At 40.6% G+C, this 27,728-nt stretch overlaps 1 protein-coding gene across 3 annotated transcripts in view; it reads left to right on the top strand.

Moving 5' to 3' along the window:
• DLG2 (discs large MAGUK scaffold protein 2) overlaps window positions 1–27,728 on the top strand; it is an 812,204-nt gene that overhangs the window by 649,206 nt on the left and 135,270 nt on the right. For all 3 annotated transcript variants that reach the window (XM_060157866.1, XM_060157868.1, XM_060157869.1), the window contains one exon: window positions 16,765–16,879. In XM_060157866.1, coding sequence (XP_060013849.1) covers window positions 16,765–16,879 — 115 coding nt within the window. The remainder of the gene's footprint in view (window positions 1–16,764; window positions 16,880–27,728) is intronic.

The following is a 27,728-nucleotide window of genomic DNA, read 5'->3' as shown; positions in this document are numbered from 1 at the left end:
AGCCTGTGCACCACAATGAAGAGTAGCCCCTGCTCGCTGCAAGTAGAGAATGCCTGCCGCATGCAGCAACAAAGACCCAACACAGCCAAAAATAAATAAATAAATAAATTTATTAAAAATATTTAATAGAGTTGAACATAAATTTTGAGCTTCCTTTTAAACCTGGCAGTTTGAATACCTGCGTATATTTCTGTTCCTTTCCAAAATTCCATCAAAGTAACAAGTAATTTAAACAGGTATAAATCTATGAGATAAAAAAAGAAGTAAGTCTTGACAACACATGTAAGAAATATGAACAAGATTTTGGAAGCTGGAAAGATGGGTTAGTGAAAAATGACTTAGCAGAGCTAGAAAAGCATGAATTCAAGTCCCTACAGGAGTGTGAGATAACAGAAAAAAACGTGTACTGGTCTCTGCTCCCAGTTCCTGGCACAGAGCTCCTAAACCCTTATAATTTCCTAAGTGCTAAGAATACTGGGAGCATCTCTTGTTCTAATATTGGTCTTTGACCTCTGTTCCTGACCTAGAGCTCCTTGAAACCCTTATAATTTCCTGGGTAAAAGGAGTCTCTTTTGTTCTAATGAGGTGACTCTGGGTGGGCTCCTAGATGGCTCCTGGATGAAGGCTGGTTACCAGGAAGAACCAGCCATGAGTAGAAGCTTGGAATTTTCAGCCCCACCCACCTTTCTTTTGAGAAAAGGTAAGGGCTGAAAATGGAGTTAATGATCCATCATGCTTTTGTGATGAAGCTTCCATAAAATCCCAAAAGAACGGGGTTTGGAGAGCTTCCGGGTTGGTGAACACATAGAGGTGCTAGGAGAGTGGTTCGTCTAGAGAAAGTATGGAAGCCCCACACCCCTTCCCACGTAGCTTTCTGTACTCATCTCTTCCATCTAGATGTTCAGCTATATCTTTTATCATATCCTTTTATAATAAATGGTAAAAATTGGGAAAATGTTTCTCTGAGTTCTCTGAGTCACTCTAGCAAATTAATTGAACCCGAGGAAGGAGTCGTTGGACCCTCCAATCATAGCCAATCGGTCAAAACCAGCTTCTGTGTAAAAGGTGTTCTATTCACACCTTCTTGTGTCCTGGTGGATCCGGAAGGGGCCAGCTAGGACCTGCTGGCCTGTTGCAGTTCTCTGTGGGCCAGAGTGGGCTTGCGAGTTTCCGTAGATCTGTTAATTCATTCTAAAGTAGCGCGAGCATAACTAGATTGTATTAAAAAGGGCAGTTTCTTGGATTGATCCATAGAGACCAGCTCTGTTTGAGTTTACATAGAAAGGAAAGTTGTTGGAGTGCATTGATTTCTGTTTCTTGAATTGGAAGCATAAAAATTCCACCCCAAAGCAAGTCCCACAGATATTTTCCGGGCCCAGACTAAAGGAGATAGAGAATAAATTTGCCACTAAATACTAATTGAAAGAAATTTGCCAGTAAATACTTATCATGTGACTGCGCTGAAGTCCAGAATTGGACTTCAGTCATCCTACATCTTCCAAATTTTTAGCCTTTCACTGTGCAAGCTGCAAATAATTGACACCGGGCTGAGTCAGCTTTCTGATCCTCACCCTCACGGTTCAGATGAGAGTCTAATTATAAGCGTTACTCCTACATCTCCAGAGGCAGCAGCCTTGGGATTTCTTTTTAAATTATTAATCAAGAGGAAGATAAATTTGCCTGATTCAGTTCTACAGGGATCAGTTTTCCCATAGCGTATTTTTATTTATTTGTGCATAAAAGTCACTTTTAATGGTTACTTACTTTTATTATTTTCTCATTTTTCCATAGGTCTAGAGGATAGAATGATCAGCTTAGTATGTGTTTCACACAACTGTCTCACTGTAGTTGCAGCACAGTCTTCATCTATAACAGTTCCATAGACCCAGGAAAGTTATCTAATTTATATAAAATTACTTCACTTGTTAAAGATGTTACCTCCCTGTACTCCCAGTCAGTGGCATTAAGAAAGTCTGGCACGAGAACACTGAGCTGTAATGATGCCCCCTCAAAATTAGTGTGCCAATATGAACTCTGTGTCATTTTCTTTGCCTCTCTCAAGGGCATCTCCTCTTCTGTTCTCAGTCAGTTGCTCCAGCTAAAACCCTGGACACTTCCACTTTCTTTCTTTCTTTCTTTTTTTTTTTTTGCGGTACACGGGCCTCTCACCACCGCGGCCTCTCCCGCTGCAGAGCACAGGCTCTGGACGCACAGGCCCAGCGGCCATGGCTCACGGGCCCCAGCCGCTCTGCAGCATGCGGGATCCTCCCGGTTTGGGGCACGAACCCACGTCCCCTGCATCGGCAGGCGGACTCTCAACCACTGTGCCACCAGGGAAGCCCTCTTTCTTATATGCCACACTGAGTTAAGCAGCCAAGCCTCTTCTTTACACCTCCCAAATGTCTGTCCCCTCTTCTCCACTCCCACTATCCTCACCATCTCTCACCTGGACCATTGAAATAGGCCCCTAAATGACCGCCAGGATTCTGATCTCTCTACTGTCACTGTCCCATCTCTTCATCAGAATGCTGCTGGCTAAGTGACAAATATAATATATCCCTTAAGCCACCCAGTGGTTCCATATTGTCTTTGTTTTAGAGTTCCCATTTCTTAGCAAACAATATTGTGCAAAGGGCAGTTTAGGGTAACACTTTGTCCTTTCTTAAGTGACAATTTCAATTTCCTATACACCCAGGGAGACCTTCACTTTCTCATAGATATTTTGCCAAAAATCAGGGGAACAATTTTATAGGAAAAAAATAGTGAAATAAGCAAAATAATTTTTTTCTGCACCGTAAAAATAACTAAACTGAGGATGAAATTGTTACCATAAATTGGTAACAATTAAAGTTCTGGTCAGCTCCTGTTTGTGTGTTTGGGGGCTGTGGGTAATTTCCCATTATGTGATTTTTCTGGTTGCATGCCATAAAATACTTATAATAAATAGAAACACACATAGCATCTCAAGAAGTTAAAGGTAATCAGGATTGGAGATGAATCTAGCTAGGTGGTTTTAGGATTCAGAAATAGATAATTATGATGAGAAAGGAGTGGAGGATAAATAGTTCTCTCAATCCATATCTTTGGCGATTCTTCCTTTTACCTCAGTTGGAAAATGAAAATTCTTTTAGTGGGAGAGTCATGGAGGGATAGAACATATTTATCAAAGTTTCAACATTTTCAAAATGGCTAGATCACTTTTTTTGCCAGGATGAAGGAGGAATAGTCACACCAGCAGCTCCACTCTGTCAGTTATCAAACATTTCTCAGGCATCTACCGTGTGCCTCACAAATAATAAGCAAGTCTTTACAGATAATTAGTTTCATGTATGTGAAGTACTGCAAAGGAGTAATATCAGTTGCATGTGAAGGACCTATCATAGGTCAGCGAGCTGTCTGAGGACATGATGTTGAAGACAGGTGAGAAAGACAAGAAGCCAGATGGAGACCGATAGGAAAGGTGTTCCAGGCAGAAGGAACAGCATGGAAGAGAATGGAACTGAGGAAATCTCGAAAGCTAGAATCTGAAGAAACCAAAAGAGAGGGGACGTTAAGAAAAAGATGAGCTGGGGAGTTAAGCAGGGACCTTCTTGCCTTTATTAAGAATTGTAGACAGTATTCAAACTAGAAGCTAGAGCTAGTTGTGGAATTGCCGTCACTGTGGAAATCAATGTAGACATTAGATAGCAGTAATGAAAAGTCTTTGTGTGCAGAGACCACATTTTAATCATCTTATCACTGGTGTCTAGCACAGAGCCTCGCCATGGTTGATGATAAGGAAATGTTTGCTGACCGAACAGTAGCATTTGAGCAGCCTAGCACTTTCATGCCTATTACCTCAGTGAAGTTTCAAATTGCTGCTAGGTCTAGGTGTACTATACCTGTTGTACTATGAGCAAACCAGGGCTCAGAGCGACACATGCAGGGGTGCCCAGGGGCAGGAGCCGGAGGAACCAGGCCCTATCATTCCCTGTCCACTATACTAGTGAGGAGGACTGATGTGATGTTGCCAGCTTTTTAACTTTATTCAATTAGGATGTTTAATCTTTTTACATAATCAATTTAAATGTTTCTGTTATGAACAGTTTTAAGCATATGCAAAATTAGAATTTTACAAAGAATGCTCATGTACTTGTCACCCATATTCAATAATGGTCAAGTTTGCCAATTTGCATCATATAGCACCTAAAGTATTTTCTTTGCTGATGTATTTTAAAACAAATCCAACATTTATCTCTTTTCATCCCTACAGTATTCAGAAACTATAAAGAAAAAAGAGAGAACATGTTCTTATATTACCACAATGCTATTATCACACCCAACAGAATTTACAATAATTCTTGGTATGATCTAATACGCAGTTTATAATGACTTAAATTTTTCTTTTTCCTAATCAGGAGCCAAACAAGCACTATACATTACATTTGGTGGTTATGCCTCTTAAGTATAAAAAGGACATTTTAACAACAAAAAAGTAAGAAAGAAATACTTTTAAAGACAAAAAACCCCACAGTCTATTATGTAAGTTTAGATTTATGAAGTGCTCCTACTCTCAGCCTTATTTTTCATGCAGTGACATGGCCCTGCTCTCTGCAGCCGCTCCTGGGAATCCATGCCCGAAATCGCTGCAGATTCTGCAGTATCGGAGGCAGGGCTGATTGCTGTCTCTCCTGAGCATCTCCTGCCTCCCCACAACCCTGTAAGTGCTCCTTAGACAGAGGGCAGCAAGTGAATCTGGCAGTCAGCCCCAAGTCTGGTGAACCTGCACCAACAGGAGCCATGGTTTGCAGTTGACTTCGAATCTTAAACCCAGAATCACAGTAATGACATATTGAGAAACTTTCATTTGGGAAGTGTATCGGAGAGCAAACAAAGCCTTTTCGTTTTGATCTTACCAGCCTGCCTTATAGAATTCACTATAGGTATGAATGTATAGCTGTATCAGAAATTGGTTATTAACTGTTACTTAGGGTGACCAAGCCAGATAGCCTGTACATGTCAGGAGCAAAAGAGGGAATAGCACTGTCGCTTGCAGGGCAAAGTGTAGTATCAGTGTAGTGAAAAAAGCTGGTTGAGGCTGGAACTAGACTTGGATTCAAATCCCAGCTCTGCTGTGTGACCTTGGGTGAATTGTCTAGCCTCTCGAAGCCTCCATGTTCTCTTAGTGTTCTTCCTGTTGTGCTTCTATTTATCTAGGAATGGTGGGTTATCCTCCAAGATAATATGTATATGTATTTCTCAAGATGCTATTAAAGGATAAATCTGATAGGAATGTTGTGGAAGCAAGACAGATATTTGTACTCCTTATGTCATATCCAGGGGGTCTGCCAACCTGCCTACCTCTAGAGCCAGACTGCTTTATCTTCTTTCTCTGCCCTGGTCTATAATTAGGCAAGAATATCATCCTTTTCACTGGGCAAGATCTAACTGATTATTACTGCAGAAGAATACAGGAAGCTTGAACATTATTATGTTAGCTTCTAGCTCCATGATTTTAATACAAAAGAAGGAACAGGACAAATCCAGCAAAGATTTAACATTTGTATTTGCCAAGGAAGCCTTTCTTATCTGGTTGGATGTAGTCTTAAGCATTTTGCCTTAAATTAGAAGGCACAGCTCCTTGATCCTTCTTCTGAGGTACCATTAGCTATGAATCACATCAATTAAACTACAGCCTGTGCATCCCAGCTCTGAGCCTTTCACCCAACCTGCCAGCAAAACCTTCAGGGAGAATTGCCATTGTCAGCTAGGCCCTAATGATACCAGAAGTTTCCATTTTCCCCTCAGAGTTTCACATCTCCTCTCTTAAGCATGATGCCCTATGTGGCTTTATTTCCATGGCCAAGACAGAAATCAAATTTCACAGCTTTGGGGACAAATTTCAGATACTGAGGAAATACTCCAGGCAGAATGGAAATTTTTAAAAGGCTATATTGTTATGAATTGTTATCATCACTTTATATGGTATTCAGTTTATCAAACATCTTTATATCTGTTTCTTCATTTGATCCTACAACAACCTTGTGATGTAAGCAGGGTGTGAACATTATCCCCATTTTATAAATTAGGAATATAAAGCTTCAAGAGACCTTAGTCTTTTTTCTTTTCCATTTACAAATGCTATCACATTTAATTTTCAAGCAATCTGATGAGGCTGGTGGTGTTTTTCTGTTGTACATATGAGAAAACCAGGTATTTTCTGGGTTGAATAACTTGCACAAAATCCACCCTGTGAAACTTAAGATTTAAAGTTGAAACCTGTTTATTTCAGAGCTTTAAAAAGAAAAAAATTACACCAGGCTACTCCCAGTTGCCTGAAGACACAGGCTTTGCCAAATTCAAAAAGTTTCTGTGCTGACTCCACTTTGCAATAATCCTGATAATCAAAGAAAATCTGCCTTTATGAATCCATAAAACAAAGCTGGCATGAAGCCAAATTGAAATTTGATGTATCTGATTTTCAGAGTTACACACATATGGTACGAAATAGCTGGTTGGGGATTCAGACTGTTTTTTGTCTATAAAACTTACTTCATCTCACACGTTAAAGAATTCCTGAGCATTTCCTGAAACCTCTTTAAAGGGTCTCCAGCCAGGATGTGCAAAAACTTGTTCTAGTCAAAACAAATGACCCCAATTCTACTGAGAAAGAGAGAGAGAAACAACATGTCTTAATTCAGTATATTATTAAAAATTATTCTAAAAGGTCTGATCTACATTGTAGTAGATTTAGCAAACAAAAGGATCATTTTTTTCCCCAGAAGTCTTTATTTAGCTTGCCCAATTTAGCAAACATTTATATTAGCATTTACTAATTGTTAACTATGTGTCACACTCTGTTCCAAACATTGGGGATACAGAAAAAGCATGACAATGTCTTGCCCTCATGGCATCTATAACTAAGTTCTTAATGCTCAGTGCTGGAGATCTCTTACTTTGTGGAGTTCAGAAAAGATAACAGACTCACCCTATTGTCTAGGTTTCCCAGTTATAGTTGGATTCTAGGGAATTTAGTTTTGAATCTGTTTATCTCTTTCTCTTCGTCTCTCTGTCTCCCTGTCTCTCTCTGTGTGTCGCACACAGCGCGCGCATGCACACACACACGTACACACACACAGTAGTTTGGATAAGAAGTAAGCCAAACATCTGTAAATCTTCGGTAGTGGAAAATTCCATGTCACCACTTTAACACAGAAGCAGGATGGCAACCTGAGAGATAAGTCAGGAGTTGGGGTAAAAGGCTAATTAAATCCTTAGGCAGAATTGTGGAGATCCACAGGCTGAAAATCCTTCCAGTGGCCAGAGGTTAGCTCTCTTGATGGCAGTTGGGCATGCCAATACACATATGGGAGGGAAGCTAGTCTTCTATAGCAGTCTATAAAAACAGCAGCCCTTCCCAGCATGACTACCTGAAAAACAGCTGGAGTCTGAAAGCTCTAAAGCTGTCTCTAAAGTTTGATGTAACATGGTGGGGCCTCTTTTTTTTTTTTAATTTATTTATTTTATTTTATTTATTTTTTTGGCTGCGTTGGGTCTTCGTTGCTGCGCACGGGCTTTCTCTAATTGCGGCAAGTGCGGGCTACTCTTCACTGTGGTGCGCAGGCTTCTCATAAAGGTGGCTTCTCTTGTTGCAGAGCACGGGCTCTAGCCATGCACGCTTCGGTAGTTGTGGCACACGGGCTCAGTAGTTGTGGCTTATGGGCCCTAGAGTGCAGGCTCAGTAGTTGTGGCACACGGGCTTAGTTGCTCCACGGCATGTGGGTCTTCCCAGGCCAGGGCTTGAACTTGTGTCCCCTGCATTGGCAGGCGGATTCTTAACTACTGCGCCAGCAGGGAAGTCTGCATGGTGGGGCCTCTTCTGTGCCTGTCTGACTCTGAAGTTTCAGGGCAAAGAAAAAAGAAGAGGTGGTGAAATGGTAACTTTTGATTCTTTTCTGAGCTCCAAGTAAATAGAATTATTTTTGTATCATTCATTATACAAAAGAATTTTGACACAGTATTGCTTCTTGGGCTTGAGACATAACCAGTATTCTATGGCCATCCTCCTATACATGCCTATTTGGTTAAGAGTCTAGTGGAGAATAACATGTCTCATATTTTTCTGAAGAATGTACTTTTCAGTATGGTCTCACAGTTTTTAATTTTTAAAGTACAATTGTCTATAGTCTTTTGCAAAAACAAAGAGTAGTGGAGAAAGAGCAGTAATATATATGTTTGGAATTTTCTAGTTTTAAGCACTTTTATTTATCATATTACATTGATTATAAGGCTAACATTTTCCCCCTTTTACACCCATACATGTCAGCTTGTGAAATCTGAGTGAGTCTTGAGTCCACCCTCTCCAAAAACAGGACTATTATTATTATTTTTTTTTTTTTGCGGTACACGAGCCTCTCACTGTTGTGGCCTCTCCCACCGCGGAGCACAGGCTCCGGACGCGCAGGCTCAGCGGCCATGGCTCATGGGCCCAGCTGCTCCGCGGCATGTGGGATCTTCCTGGGCCAGGGCATGAACCCGTGTCCCCTGCATCGGCAGGCGGACTCCCATCCACTGCGCCACCAGGGAAGCCCAGGACTATTATTAATTGGCACTGCTTTTTGAAATCAATACTGCTTAAAAAGATGAAAATGAAGTACATTGTATTAGATATTCAGAACAACTTTGTATAGGTGCAGAAAAGATTTCCCCATTTTACAAAGGAGTAAACAGCATCTCTGAGAGGTTGAGGAATTTTCCCAACATCACTCAGTGCCAAGACTCAAATCCAGAACATTGATTCCAGGGTACGGCTTTGAGACCCTAGTTGCTCTTCTCACTCTACCAGTAACCGTACAGTCTTTCACAAAGATTTAACCTGCCTCAGTTTCTCCATTGTAACATGTATTTGACTGTATTGGCTTCTTCGAAGGTATCTCATTACTGTTTAGAAAGTGCTTGATTCACATATAGGAGCGGAAATCTAAGTGGCAGATGCTCTTTTTATACTCACCCCAAAGAACCAGAAAATTAAAGGCTATGTACGAGCCTGTGTATGAGCTCCTTAAGGCAAAGAACTGCCCAGTGGATTCAGTATCCCTAGCAATTAGCATTGTGCCTGGCATGTAATAAACCCTGAAGAAATGTTTGCTGAATAAATGAAGGAAGGTATTTCCCCCAAAGAAATGGAAGCATTTACAATTGCTCACCTGTATCTCATTGCTGGAACAGTGAGCAGGTGCTATGCTAATAATAGGTATAAACTATTCTACCTGGCCCTGGTGACAACAGCGGTCATGTCCAGGTAAACAATATTGTGATTCCAATAGACTGCACACCATTGATATTTGCCCCAACCCTATTGGAAGGTGCCCCAAAGCTCAGGCTTCCTTAGCTTATAAGCCACCAAGGACTTCTAGCTCAGGTTTGTATAGTAAAAGCATCACTTCTTGGGTGAGCAGCAGGTGATCTCTTCAGACTGCTTCCCCTGGAGTGTGGAAGTGGATAACTTGGCAGGAAAGCAGCCTGTTCTGCTTGGATGTACAGAATCCTGCTTACAGCCCAGTGATTTACCAGTTGTTGTTAAAGCTGCACACATATCCGTAATGAGCAAATAGGAATAGGATGCTACTGTCCCCATTAGTGTGACTAAGGACTGGATATGCATTTGTCTTAAGAGGGGCCATCACAGTAACAACAGAAACAACTATCTTACATTTACAAAATGCTTCATGTCAAATCTCATTTTGATTCTCACACCACTTTGTGAGAGGAATCTCACAATTTACAGATGAGCAAACTGAAGCTCAGAAACTTTCCATGGCCGTGTTGGTAGTAAACGACAGAATTAAGGTTTAAAGCTGGCCTCCCAGCCTAAAGTTCCCTGTCCTACTCTGCTCACTGCTTCCTCTGGTAGCTGACAATCATGAGACAGTTGGATGAGGTCACAACTGTGGAGGGTATGCCACTCACCAGCTCACTTCGAGGATGACATGCCCATGGCTTCATGCTGTAGTCTAACGCAGTGAGCTTATTATTTTCTTCTCTCAGGCACAAGGCTGGCATCCGAGCCTTGAAGATGTGAGCAGTTGTTCAGCTTTAATCTATGCAGATTAATCCTATTGCATTAAACAACCCCAGTCTCCTCACAGGAGGCAGTGCCTCCTTTCCTGTGTGGATGATGGGGTGAATTTGCTTCTGGGTCTCCTTGTTCACACTTGACAAATTGTGTAGGAAGCAAGTATATGGCAGAGACCCCTCTCATGTGTAGCACATGGCATTCACACCCTTGCCCTTGCTCCATCCAAGTGTCCATCAGTAGCTAAAGCCTTAAGATGATACCGATGGATGAGGTTACTAATATTCCTGAAAAAGGCAGCAGCTTTGGTATTGGGCATCATTCTCCTGACCTCCAGATCACTGTGGATTTGTGAGAGGTCCCTGAGGAGCCATTTAGTGGTTGCCCAGTAGGTGAGTAGTTCCACACTGGTGCCAGGTGTCCCCAAGTACGGCCATCATTGCTCTTTGGCCTGGTAGAGATATCAGTTCATAACAGGCAGAGTAAGGCTGTATTAGAGGGTACTGGGAGCAGACACAGCTTTCCATTTTACCTGGTACAGAAAGGGGTTATGACTTCTGCAAGCAGTGAACAAGAATAGGTGTTGAATTACATGTGAAAATTAACAGGAGGAATTGTCAGTAATTACCAAGAGCCAACCCTTTAGGTCCATCAGCTCTCTGTTGTAACCTTCCCAGCATGTCTTGAAGTAGGTACAGTTATAATTCCTGTTCTACTTATGAGGAAATTGAGCCCAACTTTCACAGTAATGCACAGCTAATAAATGGCAGAGCCAGGATTCTGACCATATCTACATAATCCAAATTTTCTACCCTGTCTACTATCATTACTCATCATGTCTAAGTGAAAGCAAATGATATAATTCTAATATGAATATGTCTAGTCAGGAACAACTAGATTTCGATGCCCAAGAATGTGACATTTAAAAAAATATGGCTTATCATTTATAGAGGGGAAAAAAGAACTAACCAGAGGTAATATTTCTTTTTTTTTCCAGTGGGTTTGTACTTTTAAAAATTGAAGTATAGTTGATTTACAGTGTTGGGTTAATTTCTGCTGTACAGCAAACTGATTCAATTATACATATATGCATTCTTTTTTTATATTCTTTTCCATTATGGTTTAGCGCAAGATATTGAATATAGTTCCCCATGCTGTATGTTAGTACCTTGTTGTTTATCCCTTCTATCCCTATATAAAAGCTTATGTCTGCTAACCTCAACCTCCCACCCCATTCCTCCCCTAACCTTCTCCCCCTTGGCAACCACAAGTCTGTTCTCTGTCTGTGAGTCAGTTTTTGTTTCATTTGTGTTATATTTTAGATTCCACATATAAGTGATATATGGTATTTGTCTTTCTCTTTCTGACTTACTTAGTATGATAATCTCTAGTTGCATCCATGTTGCTGCAAACGGCATTATTTCATTCTTTTTATGGCTGAGTAGTATTCCATTGTATATATGTACCACATCTTCTTTATCCATTCATCTGTTGATGGACATTTAGGTTGTTTCCATGTCTTGGCTATTGTGAATAGTGCTGCTATGAACATACAGGTGCATGTATCTTTTTGAATTAGAGTTTTGTCCAGATATATGCCCAGGAGTGAGATTGCTGGATCATATGGCAATCCTTTTTCTAATTAATTAATTAATTAACTTATTTATTTATTTTTGGCTGTGCTAGGTCTTCGTTGCTGTGCATGGGCTTTCTTTAGTTGCGGTGAGCGGGGGCTACTCTTTGTTGTGGTGTGTGGGCTTCTCACTGCAGTGGCTTCTCTTGTGGAGCACAGGCTCTAGGCACGCGGGCTTCAGTATTTGTGGTGCGCAGGCTCAGTAGTTGTGGCTTGCGGGCTCTAGAGTGCAGGCTCAGTAGTTGTGGTGCACGGGCTTAGTTGCTTCACAGCATGTGGGATCTTCCTGGACCAGAGCTCGAACCCTTGTCCCCTGCATTGGCAGGCGGATTCTTAACCACTGCGCCACGAGGGAAGTCCCGGCAATTCTATTTTTAATTTTTTTGAGGAACCTCCATACTGTTTTCCATAGTGGCTTAAGGTCCTGCTTCTTTAATGCAGTTTCCCACCTCAGCATTATCCTGCTTAATTTCCTTGTCAGTGTCCCATTCAAGAAGTAAACTCCTTTAGGTTCTTTTTCAAAACTATATGCCATGCACCTAGTACAATCCCATGTGTAGGGAAGGAGGAATGATAGATCTTGAGGTTGGAGAAACAGAGATGAGTGAGGCATACCCACTCTCTAAGGAGTTTATGGGACAATAAAGGAGAGGACCAGCATGTACATAATACAGTAGGTGAAAGGAAGGAGAGTGAGATTTTAGGAGGGAGGGGTAGAGAATTGAGGAGACCTTAGGTTCTAAGGGAAGATTGTGGTGTTTTAATAGGTACTAAGATGTGATGGAGACAGACTGACCTCACAGAGATCCAGGGTTGAATGCTAGCTCCATGTCCAAGGAGCTCTGTTACCTAGAAGCTTTGTGACTTTGGTGAAGTTAGTTAACCTCTCTGAACCTGTTTCCTCATCTCTAAAATAATATGCTTACCTCAGAGCTTTGTTAGGAGAAATAACATAATTTTTAAGTATGTAGCACAGAAAGTAGTCTATTGCAGGTGCACAGTTCAGTAAACATGAATTTTCCTTCAGAATATATAAAGATTGAGCACTTTAAAATCTCATTAGAATGTTCTCCTGAGTGTTAGGATTTTATTGGAAAATATCCCAAAGGGGAGGGCATGGATGTGAATGAAACATTTGGGGAAAGAAGAGGGAATTAAGATTAAATGGACGTGGTAGTGTTAGATTTTTAACTTGTTGAAAATGTAGTTTTCAATACTATTGTAAAGCATAAAGAAGACATACTTCACAATTTATGTATCTACTTTCTTGTTTATTTCTAGAGCATTTCTAACTTTAAACTTGTTTAACTATGAGAGGCTGGAGACATAGCCCCTCTCCTCTCTGTCTCTGTCTCTCTCTCACACATGCATACACACACACCATTTATATTTGTAAACTCAGATCTTATTGTTTTTGCTTTGATGAAATTACTTGTAAAACTTTATTTTTCAAAAAGGAGCAAAGAGGGATAAACACTTTTGAATACAGGATTTGTATTTAACATGATTGTCAAAGTGGAGAAGTTGAGAACAAGATGGATTCCAGTTAAGACAAATACAATACAATACAATACAACACACAATATAATACCTCCCCATCCACAGTGGAGAATGTAAACACCATAGAATACGATGCAGAATAAACATTTCAAAAGGATGGTAGAAAACATTTTGGGGATCTAATGAGCCATACAGTAAGGAGAACACAGGAAGAGCCTAATAAAGTGCTGATGGCATACAAGTTAAGTATCAGAGAACTGTTTCCAAAATGTATGACATGGCTGAGATGGGGAGAGCATAGAGACTGCCAAGAGAATAGTAAAAACAACAGTGGGATTTGGGAGTGGCCATAATTAGACAGGAGTAAAGCCTTGAAATTAGGCAGAATAATTAGCCTTGAAACCAAAGTCCTAGAGGAGAAGCATCTTGTCTTTCTACATTTAAAAAAAAACCTTAATATTGAAAACAGGCAATTTCAGTCCTACAGGCATTTTAGAACTGAATTCATTTCAGTTCCTCTCACTTCCTCGTTCATTATTTATTCATTCATTCAGAAAATGTTTATTGAGCACCTGTTATTAAATGCCTCCTGCATACCAGACACTAGGTTAGGAACAGGGAAAGGCTTGCTGAACTCAATCTAATGGGGAAGGTGAGCAATGGCGCAAATGACTGCAGTTTGGTGTGATGAGTACAGTAAAGTGGCAAAGTGTCGGTATGTAGTCGAGGACTGGCACTGAATTAGGTGTTTCGGTGGGCGGGGGGAGATGGTTGGAGGTGGGAGTTCAGGTTTTTGTCATGATAATAAAGTCATCAAATGGTAGAGGGGCTGTCCTGGGAACAGATGGCAGATTGAGTGATTCTTAGGGGCGATGCATGGTGTTTAGCTAGTGACAGTGTGGAGCATGGCTCAGAAGGAACAGAGAGTTCCAGCTCTGTGTTCCAGGCTAGATTATTTTCTCCAAAAAATGCTGATGGGGGCTGTGTGACTCTGTGCAAAGCTTTGATACTCATGCTGTGGTGCTGTACAGACCTGCCATGGATGTGCTCACGTACACCAAGATCCCTGTCTGACACCAAAGGCTGTCATATGGGAATTGTTAAATAAATTATAGTCTAAACTGTGGAATGTAATTAAGGGTATTAAGAAACATGATACTTATTATTTGAGAGAGGGTAGGAAAAGATCCAAGTTACACTGTTAAAAAGGGAGGAAAAAACATGAGCATAATATATAATTAAGATCTCATATGTGTGTGGGAGTATGTATATATTCAAATGAATTGAGAAATGTCTGCGGAAGTCCAGCACCCGCCAGCTATGTACCTATAGGCTACGCTATAGGGAAGGACTGCAGTGAGAGAGTAGAAGGGGGGATGGGGACCTCTCATTTTTTGTTCTGTGTTTTTCTGTATGGTTCACATTTTTACAACATCCATGGACTTCGTTTTGTAATTTAAATAAGAAATGAAATAATGCTTATGAAGCCCTGAGCACAGCATCTGCCATGTGGCTGGCAGTAATATTCATTGGATATTAATAGGATGGCAAGAAAATATGACTTGCTCAGAATGATTTAAATCTGCATATAGCATCATATTTATGGCTGTAAATAAGTGTTTTCTCTCTCTGCTAAAATGAAATGAAATAAATATCTTAAATTATGGTTAATAGATTTTAGGTTAAATAGGTATTCGGCTTATTTAAACATTTAGGATTTAATTATTCAAAGAGAAGTTGTGAACAGGAAGTCTTCCAAATCTAGGTAATATCAGACTTCGCCTAAACACCAGAAATTTCCTGTCAGTTAGGGTTGTCTGTAGAGCACTAAACTTTAAAAATATTTAACATTCAGAATTCATTGTTGTCTATCATTGAAAACTAAGGTCAAATCATTTTCTTTATGAAATTCCACGCCACAACACCAACAGATATTCAGTAAATTGAATTTAAATTTAATGGAACTTTTTATTATAAAAAATTTGAAGTACACTGTAAGTAGATCATCTTGTATTATATTCATTTAGTCATTCCTGTTTTTGTGAAAAGTTACGGATAAATTGAATTGAAAATCACATTGTTTTCTGAAATGTACTGAGGACCTCTGTGAAAATTCTTCATGCTTTAAATTCTCCGAAAGCAAGACACAGTTGTGCCAGGGAGGTGACAGACCAAGTTGGGATCAAGAACATGGAAACTTCAAAAGCCATTTCCTTTTCTATGCTCATTGTTTTACGGAGTGTCTTAAAACCTATTTTTCTTTCTTTCTTTTTATTGGATTGATATGGTGAAAAAATTTTTCCTGTGATGAAATAGCATCTTTTAATAATTATATTTCCTTGATTTTTTTAGACCCATATGTTTTTTCTTTGAATATTTCTAAAATAGATTTACTATTTTCGAACCCTGATCTCCTGAGAAGCTGATTTAAATATATTGTATGTATTAGAATTGATGAAGTTTGGCATGTGATGTTTTATATTAAAGCTATAAGGCAAAGTTGAGGTATGATCCCAAGTAATCAGCTTCTAGGAGCCCCCCAGGGGGGGAAAAACTTAGCAAAATTAAATGGCGTTTTTTTGTTTGTTTGTTTTGTTTTTTTTGTGGTACGCGGGCCTCTCACCACTGCGGCCTCTCCCGTCGCAGAGCACAGGCTCTGGACGCGCAGGCCCAGTGGCCATGGCCCACGGGCCCAGCCGCTCTGTGGCATGTGGGATCCCCCCGGACCGGGGCACGAACCCATGTCCCTCGCATCGGCAGGCGGACTCCCAACCACTGCGCCACCAGGGAAGCCCTAAATGGCGTTTTTTACACAGTTCATCACCAAACACTTGATACTCTGGTCTATCTGGCTGGAGGTAACTAGAGACTCACCTCAGCCCCTATACTATTGGTAATCCTATGAACTTTTGGGGTTTTTTACCCTCTCATTTCTAAATCAATCCTATTATTTAGAGATAATTATAGATTCACATGCAGTTGTAAGAAGCAATACAGGGAAATCCTATGTACTTTTACTCTGTTTTTCCCAGTGGTAACATTTTAGAAATCTGTAGCATGCTATGACAAGCAGGATGTTGACATAGACATAATCCATCAAATTTATTCCAGTTTTCCCAGCTTTACTTGTAATCATGTGTGTGTGTGTGTGTGTGTGTGTGTGTGTGTGTGTGTGTAGTGAGTTCTGTGTCATTTTATCACATGTGCAAGTACCTGTATCCACGACCACAGTCAAGACAGGAAACATTTCCATCACCAACAAGGATACCTTGTATAGCCCATTTATAAAAACACCCACCTCCTCCCCATGGACTTTTCACATATTGGGGATTTGGTGGTGGTATGTTTTTGAGTTACGTTTTGGGAAGTAACTGGTTTGTTCTTTCCCTCTGGTGAATGTCTTCAAATAAATAATATGAAAGTAAACCTTCTGTGTTCCTCCATTCTTGCATTGTGCATCTCCCCGTGGCTTGGCAAAGGGACCAACAGCAGGGACGAAGGGTTGCCTTGAGTGTGCAGTATTTCTAACTTGCTGAAGGCACAGAACCAAATTTGCCACCTCCGTTTCCATTCCCAGATTACGCTCGATTTGAGGCCAAAATCCATGACCTACGAGAGCAGATGATGAACCACAGCATGAGCTCCGGGTCCGGGTCCCTGCGAACCAATCAGAAACGCTCTCTCTATGTCAGGTAGGCAACAGTGTATTTCTTACTGTGATCTGTACTTGTGAGCCATCAGCTTGGGGAGACAAAGGCGACGCCTTATAGCAACGGGACACGTGTTCTTGACTAACCTACACTTGTCAATACACCACTGTAAGACCTTAAGTTTAACCATTTTGAAGAAATTTTTGAAATGTTATTAATTATGTTAAATTAGTTAAAGGCCCCTGCTTTTAACAAGTTCTTTGACCATGTTGTGATCCAGGGTAAAGTTCTTAGCATAGGTTGTAGTAAAAATAATAAGAAATATTTTCAGTTCTGATACATCTTAAATTGAATATGTGGGCCAAAGCCCTGGACATTGGCTTACCATCAGTATGGGAAGAAAATATTCTCATATTGCTTCCTGGCCTGCTTGACATCTATGCATTAACTTTGGTGTATTGATTGGAAATCAGAAGTACTCTCTCAAAGAGCTATGTGGTTTTTTTCTTAAAGTCTTGGTAGAATGACTTTCTTCTGTGGCATCTCATTACCAGTTGATTCTCAAACCACAAAAGTTACTTGTTCCTTGCCTGTCAAAACTCATTAATTTACCAGAAAAAAAGATGATTGATTGAACTTGAAATGCCCTGTGGTCTTTCATCCCCATAGTTAACTCTTGAGTAAGATCCATCATCACTCAACTATAACATTCACCTCTTAGCATAAGCCTTCTATATTCTTCCCAAAATGTACTTCATCAGTGCTGACTCCACTTGAAAAAAACCCCAGAAAACTGTACACTTGCAAACTGTAAAAACTCAGTGAATTTGAAGTATCCAGTTGTTTCTTAAAAATAATTCATCATATTTCTTTAAGGATTTTATGTCATATTAAAGGATTAATTCCTAGTTTTTCATAAAATCTAGGAAAATCTTCCTAATTCCAATTGGAAACTATTCTTCATTCCACTATCATTCAATTAAAAAGAATGATGACTTACAATAATAATAATGTAAGTATTAACAGCCAGAGGGGGAGAGTGATGTCCAGTTAATGGTGCAGATGAATCCAGGTATCAGTGGAGGAACCATGCCCATCCTCACTGTATTCTCTCTCCCTCAGGATCTGGTCTGATTCCCACCTAGGGCCATATCCTCCTGATCTGAAATATCACTGTCTTTTCTTGACATGAGGTGCATGTTATAGACATTAATTGATGTACTTGGATTGACTTGTCCTGTTGGTTCCTCTTTGGCTATAAAGTTATCTTTTGTGTGTATTAGGTAGGCACAGCAGGGCCAAGAAGGGAGCAGGATTCCAGAAGGCGGCAGGTTCTCGAAGGCCTTGATTTGCTGGCCTCTCTGACAAGCATAGAGTCCCTTCTTATTCCAGGGAGTTCCAGTACCTCAGAAGTCCTGAGATTTAAAATAAAAAAAACCCAGAATATCAATGTCCCAAATTTGTTCAACTGCGTTTTGGAAGATTATTTTGATACATTTCTGTGTAATCTGTGAAAGGAACTGTTGAGGACCACCCTAGAACATGTCTTGTAGTGACATCACAAATATGATGGAAAGTAGCTGTTTCTGTTCTCCTTACTTGTGTTGTATTGCTATTCTTTGTGATATAAAATATTTTCTAATCTTGAAATGTTTTAGTCTTGGGTAGCAAATTAGGAAAAGCCAATTAGGTTAGTAGGTTAGAGATAAATCAGCTAATAAAAATGGAATGGTTATATAGAATAAAACTGGAAGGAAACATTACCATATTGTTGGTATCTTGTTAAAAAATAGAATGCATAAACATGTCAATGTACTAGAAGGAGTTTGCCAAAAATATACTGGTAATAGCTTACTCCTGTTAATTAAGTTGTGGAGGATTAGGAAAATTAAATGAAGTGCTATGATGCTATTATGTAAGACTAATAGACTTATTTGAAATAATAGTGTTACTCAGAATCAGACCTTTATTCTCTAAAATGGTAAATAAAACTATAACATACAAGAGATGAAGACTTAAGGTAATAAAGAATGTTACCTTGTTAACATTCTAATAGTTGGAGGTCATATTGAAAGGAGGAACTACTTTTACATGAGGCTCAAAAATAGCTGACACTAAATGGGAAGTTTCCCAAATTATTTCTTCACAAGATACGAAAAGTGTGTTGTAGAGGGCTGACCTCAGTATCTAAATGACTTTTAGAGGCATAGAATTGGAAAAAGATATGAACCATGAATAGAGTAAAATCAGAGGGAAAGAACTTACAAGATCCCCTGGCCTTGTTCTCATGCAATGTGATAAATTAATTTAAATTAATTAATTTCATTAATTAATAAAATGAAATGAAATGGCAAGGCCTAAAGGGGATTCTTACTAAAAATGATTAAGTATGTTTGTTTGTTTGTTTGTTTTACACCAGTTTTAGCTATAGGATTTTCATAGATATGCTTGTTTCATCCAGATCGCTTGAATAGAACTAGTGCCAGTTGATTGTGCTTATTTTAGAAAGTCAACTAGTTGCTGTCTCAGAATAAGTCAGTAACAGAATTTCTCTGATTATATAAACATCAGATGATGAGCATGTCTCTTTAATCTGAGAATGACACCCTGGAGTATTATTCTCTTTATTCTGCTCAGCTTTATGTAATTCTAGGGCTGGAACCTTAGCTATCACCAGGCCCACTGTTTAATTTGCAGAAGGGGAAACTGAGGCCCCAGGAGGGAAGGGATTTGCCCGGGACCCCACAGCCATTTGGTGGCAGAGTTAGATGTCCTGCCTCCTAGTGCCACCTCACTCCACCTGCTCAGGGGACAGCTTGTGCGTCTCAGCTGTTGAACGCGCTTTGGCCATGAATCCCAGTGTGCTTCCATCAGCACAGTGGCCGACTCTTGGATTAAGGAGTAGATTAGCTGAGAGGAGAAATTCAAACAGAAACCTCTTTGGGGTTTTTACACAGGATAAACTGTACTATAGGGATTTCATAGGGGATTTCTTTAGTACTATTCGTATTTTTCCATGAAGCCGAAACCTAAACCAGAAAGCAAGCAGCTTCTTGTTCTGTAATAAACAATTTAGCTGACTTAGTAGAACATTTGTTTGCACCACAAAACCACCCTTCCCCTTGGAGTCACCTCCTCTTCCCTATATGCACAACACATACACACGCACACACTCTCTCACACCTCACACTCCCAGCATTAGCCCTGCGCTGACCATGTCCAAGATAGTGCATCTCCTCAGGATATTGCAGAAGTTGGCCTCATTCCCCTACTAGAAATGGTCCTCCCTGGTGGTGGCGATTTATTTGCCCGACAGTGTGGAAGAGAGAGGGAGGGAACTAGCACATCTGAGCCAGGCGGTGTTGTAAACTTGAGCCAGCCCTCTCTATTTTCCAATCTAGTTGTAATCATTTTCCTTCTTTTAATCTTTTTTGTAAGGTGCTTGAAGTGCTTTGGTAGTGCCATGCAAATGGAGTTGATTGTCGCTAATGATAATACTGTACGTGTTGTATGCCAGTGATTTGCATCTATTTGATTTAATGGGCTATGCGTATTGTGTATTTCCTGCATTGTGAAACATGTAGTTGTAGAACCTTAAAAGTAAATAAAATATTAAAAATTTGAATAAAGTATTTTTCAAAATGCTCCACAAGTACATTATCAGTTCTTCAGCCATAGATTCACTTGGGCTCCTGAACCACTGGAATACGGGGTTTCGGGTTTCATTGCATGTACTTTGGGGCTCTCCATATGGGCAGGTTGAGGTCTCCCTAGCTCTAAAATATGCACTCCCCATCTTCTTATCAGTTGTTAAATGCATCCCTATAGCAGAACAAGGCTTTTCCTGCTACTAATAGGAATGCACCTTTATATCTAAAAGCTATGAAGAAAGGTCAGAGATACAGGGGATTAAATTCACACAGAAGTGCAAATGGCTAAGGAGAGATCCTTTCTTCTGATAAAAGAGAGCAAGAGCACCCAGGACACTGGGAGAATGGAGAGGGGAAGAAAGAAAAGCAGGTAAGTCCACCAATGGGGAGTGAAAGGTCACAGGAAAGAATATAAAAGAGAAACTTGGCCCATGTTCGTTTGTTAATAAAAGGTACCGATTTTGAGAGTTCAAGTGAATAAGCTTTCTGTTGTGAATTTAGGTTTTGTTTGTTTGTTTGTTTGCTTCATATTTGGAGCATTTTGTGAATTTATGTTTAGTCAGTTACTATAATTTATTTATGCATTCATCAAGCATTTTTTGAGTGTATATTCTGTGCCAGGACCTATAATGGACATTGAGGACCCAGCAGTAGAAGTCATGTTTCCTGTCCCCAAGGAACTCACATCTAGTGGGGGGGACAGCTGAGGGGAAGACAATCACAATGCAGTGTGGTGTGAAAAGTTACCTCTAGAGAGGCCGAGAATCTTTACTGCTGCCTTATATAAGGATATCTGAATTGATTCTTGAAGATTTTGTATGAGTTAATCCAGAGGCCTTCAAACCTTTTTACTCAAAGTAAGAAATACATTATTCATCATGGCCCAGTAAATACATACGCACATAAAGCTGAAAGAAGAATTTCATCAAAGTGTACCTTTAATGTACAGTAAACTTTGCTATTTTCCGTTCTATTTGTCTTCCTCTTTTTTTAAAAAAAGTGAAGGTCACAACTCATTAACTTGGTTTAATAACTCACTAATGGGTTGTGATCTACAGCTTGCAGATGGAGTAAACAAGGAGGAGCATTCCAGGCAGATGACACAGTACATAGGCAGGAGAACACATCTTCACTACGTTACAGTTAGCATCTCTGGAATCCCCAGACCCTTGGTGTCCTAGCCAGCTTGGAAGGCGGTTCTCCCTGGCATAGATGAGGAAGTAGAAATGGAGGGAAACGTTTGTCAGGCATCTTCTGTGGGTCACCCATTATGTTAGTGTTTGGCATATATTTCCCCGTATGATTCTCGCAACACCTCAAAGAATCAGGGGATATTTCCTCTATTTTACAGGTGAAGAAAGTGAGACTCGGAGAAGGTAAATATTTGCCCCCAAGCTCACAGAATGGGACTGGATGTGAGCCAGACATTCAGGTCCTGTGTGTGAGGCAGTAGAAAACAATGCTTATTTAAGAGCACGGTTGCTGCATTGTGCCAGACAGACAAACATTTGAATCTTGGTTCTGCCACTTACTAGCTCAGTGATCTTGGACAAGTCAGTCTCTCTGTCCTTAGCGTCTTTATCCGTGAAATTAGTAACAAGATACCACAAAGTGGTTGTGAGGATAAAGTAAAATGGTGAATTTAAATACCTGGCACATGCGAAGCAATTGATTAATGTCAGTGGTGTTTATCATTTATTAGAAAGGCAGCCTGTCCCCTGCAGGACAGAGAGACTGTAGAATTGTTTGTGAACGGAGACACTTTTCTCAGCAGCGGTGAGTCTCCCTGTGCCTTGGCTTTCCTTCATCAAGGGAAGGAGGATAGACTTCCTGGAGACCTTTTATGTTTTCAGTCCTCTAGACCCCATGAAAGCCAACGGGAAAGGCCAGGATTCTATGGCTCCAGAGTGCCCAGCTGTGCCAACTCATCAGGCATTTCTCATCCCCCACAAGGGTCTGTCCAGAGACAGAATCTAAAAAGAATTCAGTTGGAGACACAGCTAAGAAGAAAGGGTTGCTTTGCTTACACCTGGCCCTTCCAGTTCCTCATGGGTGTTATCAGCGTCCCTATCCTCACAATTTCTTCCATTTTTCCTCTGCATTCTTCAGCTACTCTAAGCCCTATGCTCATGGTTTTCTGTTCTGAATTTGAAGGATTTTCTTCTTTTTACAGTGGTTCGAAGTCCACATTTTAAACTGGTAACTCAAACTTTCTACTTTCCTTGACAGTTTTTGCTTCAAAGGCTATATAATATAACAAATGCTGAGGTCTGCCTCCTGCCCCATTGTTTAACATAATGTTTTTACACATAGATTCATTAGGGCATCGATTCTTTCATTCAACAAACATGGTTTCACGTACTTACCTACAATATACCAGTCTGCCGTAGATGCTAAGGATACAGAGATGAGTAAGAGCACAGACCTCTTTCCCTCAGGATTCTCATTGTACATATCTGCAGGCAATTCAAGTAGTATGTAGATCATTACTGTAACTGTCCTTTTATGATACCTCATGTGTTATATGCCTTGCAGTTATTAACCTATTTTAATCTTTACATTATGCCTATAAGGCTTCCTACAATGAAATCTACCCAGAAGACCACTGGTATTTAAAACTCAGCTATGAAAATAGTGATCACTCTGGTCTTTATTAAAGCTTCATGGGAAAGCTCCTTGAAATGGCAATACCATCAATACTGGACCTGCAAATCCCAGTTAATGTCTTAATTTTACTATATCCTTAGTGCCTTATGCCACAGTGCTTGGCATAAGAAAGTCTCCTTAGTAAATATTTGTTGGATGAATTAATTCCTAGACTCTCTTTCCTATACATATGTGAAAGAAAAAAAATTAGAAGATAAGCCAGGACCTTTGAGCAGTCAGTCCTACGGAAACCCAATACCAAGTGTGTGGAGTCTGGCTGTGTCCTGAGGACGCAGGAACTACCTACTGGTACTGGGATTTCCAGGACACATCGGGCTCTGCAGGGCCTTTCAGGCTGCTTCATTTGCCTGCTGAACTCTGTGACCCTCTTTCAACTGAGGCCTAATTCAATAATACATTTAGACCATGACACACAGCCTGTACCCTCTTAGCAAGAGGACTTGGGGTAGGGGCTGGGTTCAGGGTGAACTTCATCCATTTTCTCGTTCTCGGCACCCTTAATCTTCCTGTTCTAGGGACATAGGGCTGGGAGTTACATTGAAGCAAGTCTTGAGCAAACATATCTCACCCAGGATTCTTTATCCTGATGGGTTTTCATTCTAGAGGAAAGATGTTCTTACCTGATTGATTTTGGTGGGAGGGGAAAGCAACCTCATCATATAAGTAAGAGACCCTGGTATTTTTTCTTCTTCTTCTTTAAACAATAACATATCCTTCCACTCTACTTCCTTCCCCCACTGTACTGCTGGTCAGTAACCTGGGGATGCAAAGGAAGAATGTGGAATGAAGCCAGTCAGGGGACTTGGCTCCAGTGCAAAGCTGCTTCCAACTTCACCTGGCTGTGGATTTCTCCAGGTCGTTTAAGGCAAAGCCATGAAATCTGTGAACTTCTTCCCTTCCAACCTTGGACCAACATACTGTCAGCAGCCATCCCCATAGGACATGTCTCAATCCTGTGTGCATCCCCTGCCCAGTGCTTGGCACAGCGCTGGCCTACAATGGCATTTTTACTGCCTGTCATTCATTCAGTCACTCATATATTCTTATTTGGCAAAATTATCATTTATTTTTTCAGAAATACAATGTATTATAGCACCTTGGATTCAGAGTTTCTTATCTCTCTTAAAATCTTATTGGAGGAGACATGACCAGGTACCTGAAACAGTTTAACAAAATGAGGCAGAGAGTCTGGAGATAGTCTAGACTTGGGAAGCCAGAGAGATCTGGAGAGGGCATTGCAAAGTCAGGGTAGGCAGCTGGGACCACACTGAGAGGCCAGAGCTTGTGTACCAGTGCTTTACTCCTGACTTCGTTTAAGCCTTAAAACAGTGCTCTGACATAATTATGATTATTATCCCCATTCTACAGAGGAGGAACCTTGTAGAAGGAAAAATAACCTATACATGGTGCTACGTGGCCAAGCCATATTCTCTACCCGGGTGTGTCTCTCACTGGAGCCCATGCCCACTGTACTGCAGTACAGTGAGGAGGAAGTTAATCCTGTAGGGGCAGAGGTTACATTCATATTGATAGACCTTCTGTTTGGTTTATGCTTTATACTGACTTCCTCAGGGTAGACCTGGCATCTGATCCAGACTTCACAGTTGCTCAGTTGCTGAAATTTGAGTTTCTCATTTGTAAAATGGACATAATACCTGGTTCACAGACTTGTTGTTAGGATTAAGTTAAACTAAGTCTATGAAAGAGCCTGCCAGATGGGCCTGTTAAGTAAAGGGGAGGACCTTTACCCCTTCCATTATTCAGAGCTTGCCTCCTAAGCTGGTGCCTCCTTTAAAGCGGAATAGATTTTGATTCTTCATGTATACTTTGAGACTCATTAGCACTATGTGCACTCTTTCAGGCATTAGCATTTTTAATTGCATCCTTAATTGTGGAACAAAAGGCTTTGTCTTCAGGCAGCTAATTTTGTGCCAGAAATAGAATGGAGGAGGGGTCATTGGGGATCTGGAGGAGGTTTCTCCTTCACCTAAAATCATAGGCTGGCCCCGACTTTAGAAGGTTTTTAATTTTTAGATTTCTGTAGAAAGAGGGACAATAGTACCATGGATGACCCTACCATTGACCATCACATTTTTTTAATCTATCCCTCTATCCCAAGATCTAGAATCAGATATCATTTTTATTAATGGCAGACCCTCATTCATTCACTTGCTCACTCATTCATCCAGAAAACTGTTTCAGAGCCACAACCATCTACCTTATGCTATTACTATGCCCTGGGGAATAAAAAGATTAATAGGGCGTCTTTTCTGCCCTGAAGGCACTGAAGAATCACTCTACCAGCCTGGGTTCTGATCCTCACCCCCGCCCCATGGTAATCATACTTCCAGACATTTCACATCTCCAGAGGAGGTACTGTAGCCTGTTAGCCCAAAATTACTACTTCCAAGAACAATCTGAACAGCTCTAGCTACAAAAGAGGGCAGAACAATAAAAGGCACAACAGAGAATGTTCACAGGAGAGAACAGGTGAGAGATGAGGGCATGGAACAATTGAGGGAATCTCCACCCTAAATCATGTGATTCGGTTAGGAACAAGGGAATAAACTCAGGACATTGGTCCTTTCATCTCAGCATTTGAAACAGAGCCAGACACATTATAGGAAATCTTTAAGTACTTATTGAACAAACTTTTTGAATATCAATTCAAATTGATATTTGAATTGCTATCAATTGAACATGAAGGTTAAACATGATGGTACTGGGAGAATCACCAGTGACTCATAGATGCTGGTTGAGTTAAGCACGTTCTCCTCTGTGTTCCTCTGCCCCATGTAAACTCTCTTCTAACCTTCACACCCTTTCCACTGCCCGCCTCTTAACTCACCTGTCCCCTCCACCGATGGTGAGCACCTCTCAAATGGAGATTTGCCCAGTTACAGTCTGTATCTGCACGGTCTGGCCTACGGTAACTGCTGAATCCATCAAGTGAATGAATTATGGATGTTGCTAGATTGGAGAGCATTTAACTTTTAATTAAAATTTTACTTAATTACCTCATGGCTTGCAAATGGTTCCCTGCCTAACAGAGGTCCTTGTCTCTTCTTGATCGGATGAATAAACCGTCCTGTTCAGTAGCGATAATTGTCTCAAACTGTTTTTTTAAAAAACTCATTTAGCCAGACAAATGCCATATTTAGTATAGGTTAAGACTTGAAACCCATTTTCCTTTTTATTGGGAATCAATAAGAACAGAAACAATAATAAACATCCACAAGTTCTTCTAAGATACTTCCTAGTAATAAACAGCTAATTATAATTGCATCCTATTCTATGCCAGGCAGTTTGCTAAGCACCTTATACGGATTATCTTATATAATTCTCACAGCCCCTGCCCCCCTAAGAGATAGGTGCTAGTTTTAGCCCCACTGTAAAGAAGAGAAAATGGAGACCAGGTCTGAAGTTTACCCATAAGAGGCTAAGCTGGGCTTAGAACCTAAGCCAGCTGTCCTCTGCCCCTACCTATGGTGCCATGTGGCTTTATTGAAAGGCTTTCATAAATTTGATTTGATTTGATTTAAAATATCTGTTAAGTAGGTATTGTTTTCCCACAGTTTTCAGATAAGAAATCTGTGGCTCAAAGTATTGAACTATCTACTCTTTTCTCCACGCATAGAGTAGTACCAAGCCCTTGCCTCAGTCCAGTCTCTTTAAAGGTGTGTGAACCCACAGCTCACATGTATCTTTGTCTAACGTTTGCCTCCTGTTTCATTTACTGCCACGTAACACACCGCATGATTTCTATAGAACTACTTATGCATTGTTAGATGTCGAATGGGCAGCTGAATGAATATCATAGTCACCTTAGATCCTGTACTCTAGTTTGAAGATGCCCAGAGCATGCGGATTTGTGGTTAAATTGAGCGAGACCCCCTGAGCTGTGGCCATGACAACAGTGTGAACAAATTCTCTGCCCCTTTTCTGCCAGCAGATTCTGCAGGCTGCGTAGCCCTAGCCAGGTAAAGCCCCACATCAAAGAACACAATTGAAGTGCCTGTCATACGTTGTGCCCCGAACATGGGGGAACATGCAGCCTGAGACCCACAGTCAGCTATACAATTTGTGGGGCCCAGTGCAAAGTGAAAATGGGGCTCCACATTCAAAAATTAGAATGTAAAGACAGTGAGAGCAGAGCATAATGCTAAGTGCGGGACTCTGCAGCCATGCAGGCCCACACCCGTGATGCCAGTCCTGCTAACACCTGGCTTAGGACAGTTTGCTCAAAGCTGAAGGCATGTGTGTTTCCCTTAGTAAATAGTGCAGCAAGTGTAAGAAACACGATATCAGCATTGGGAACATTTTCAAGGAGCCAAGCTTTGTCTTTTACCTAAAAGAATACTTTGTATAAAGTATCCATACCTCTGCTTTTGGGATCTGTGGAAAAGCTATCTTTCATCCCTCTTAGTGCTTGAGGACCTTGAAATTCCACTTGCTCTGAACTTTCAACGGCCTGCTTTCAGTCATCACTCTCCACTGTAGGAAATCTTTCAAAAGTTAAGTGGTGTCATTTTTTTCACATTTAGTTAGCACCTGCAGTACACTGTTCTGCAAAA

Source organism: Lagenorhynchus albirostris, chromosome 9 (assembly GCF_949774975.1).
Source record: "Lagenorhynchus albirostris chromosome 9, mLagAlb1.1, whole genome shotgun sequence".
Taxonomy (NCBI): domain Eukaryota; kingdom Metazoa; phylum Chordata; class Mammalia; order Artiodactyla; family Delphinidae; genus Lagenorhynchus; species Lagenorhynchus albirostris.
This window is presented reverse-complemented; position numbering and strand designations above follow the sequence as displayed.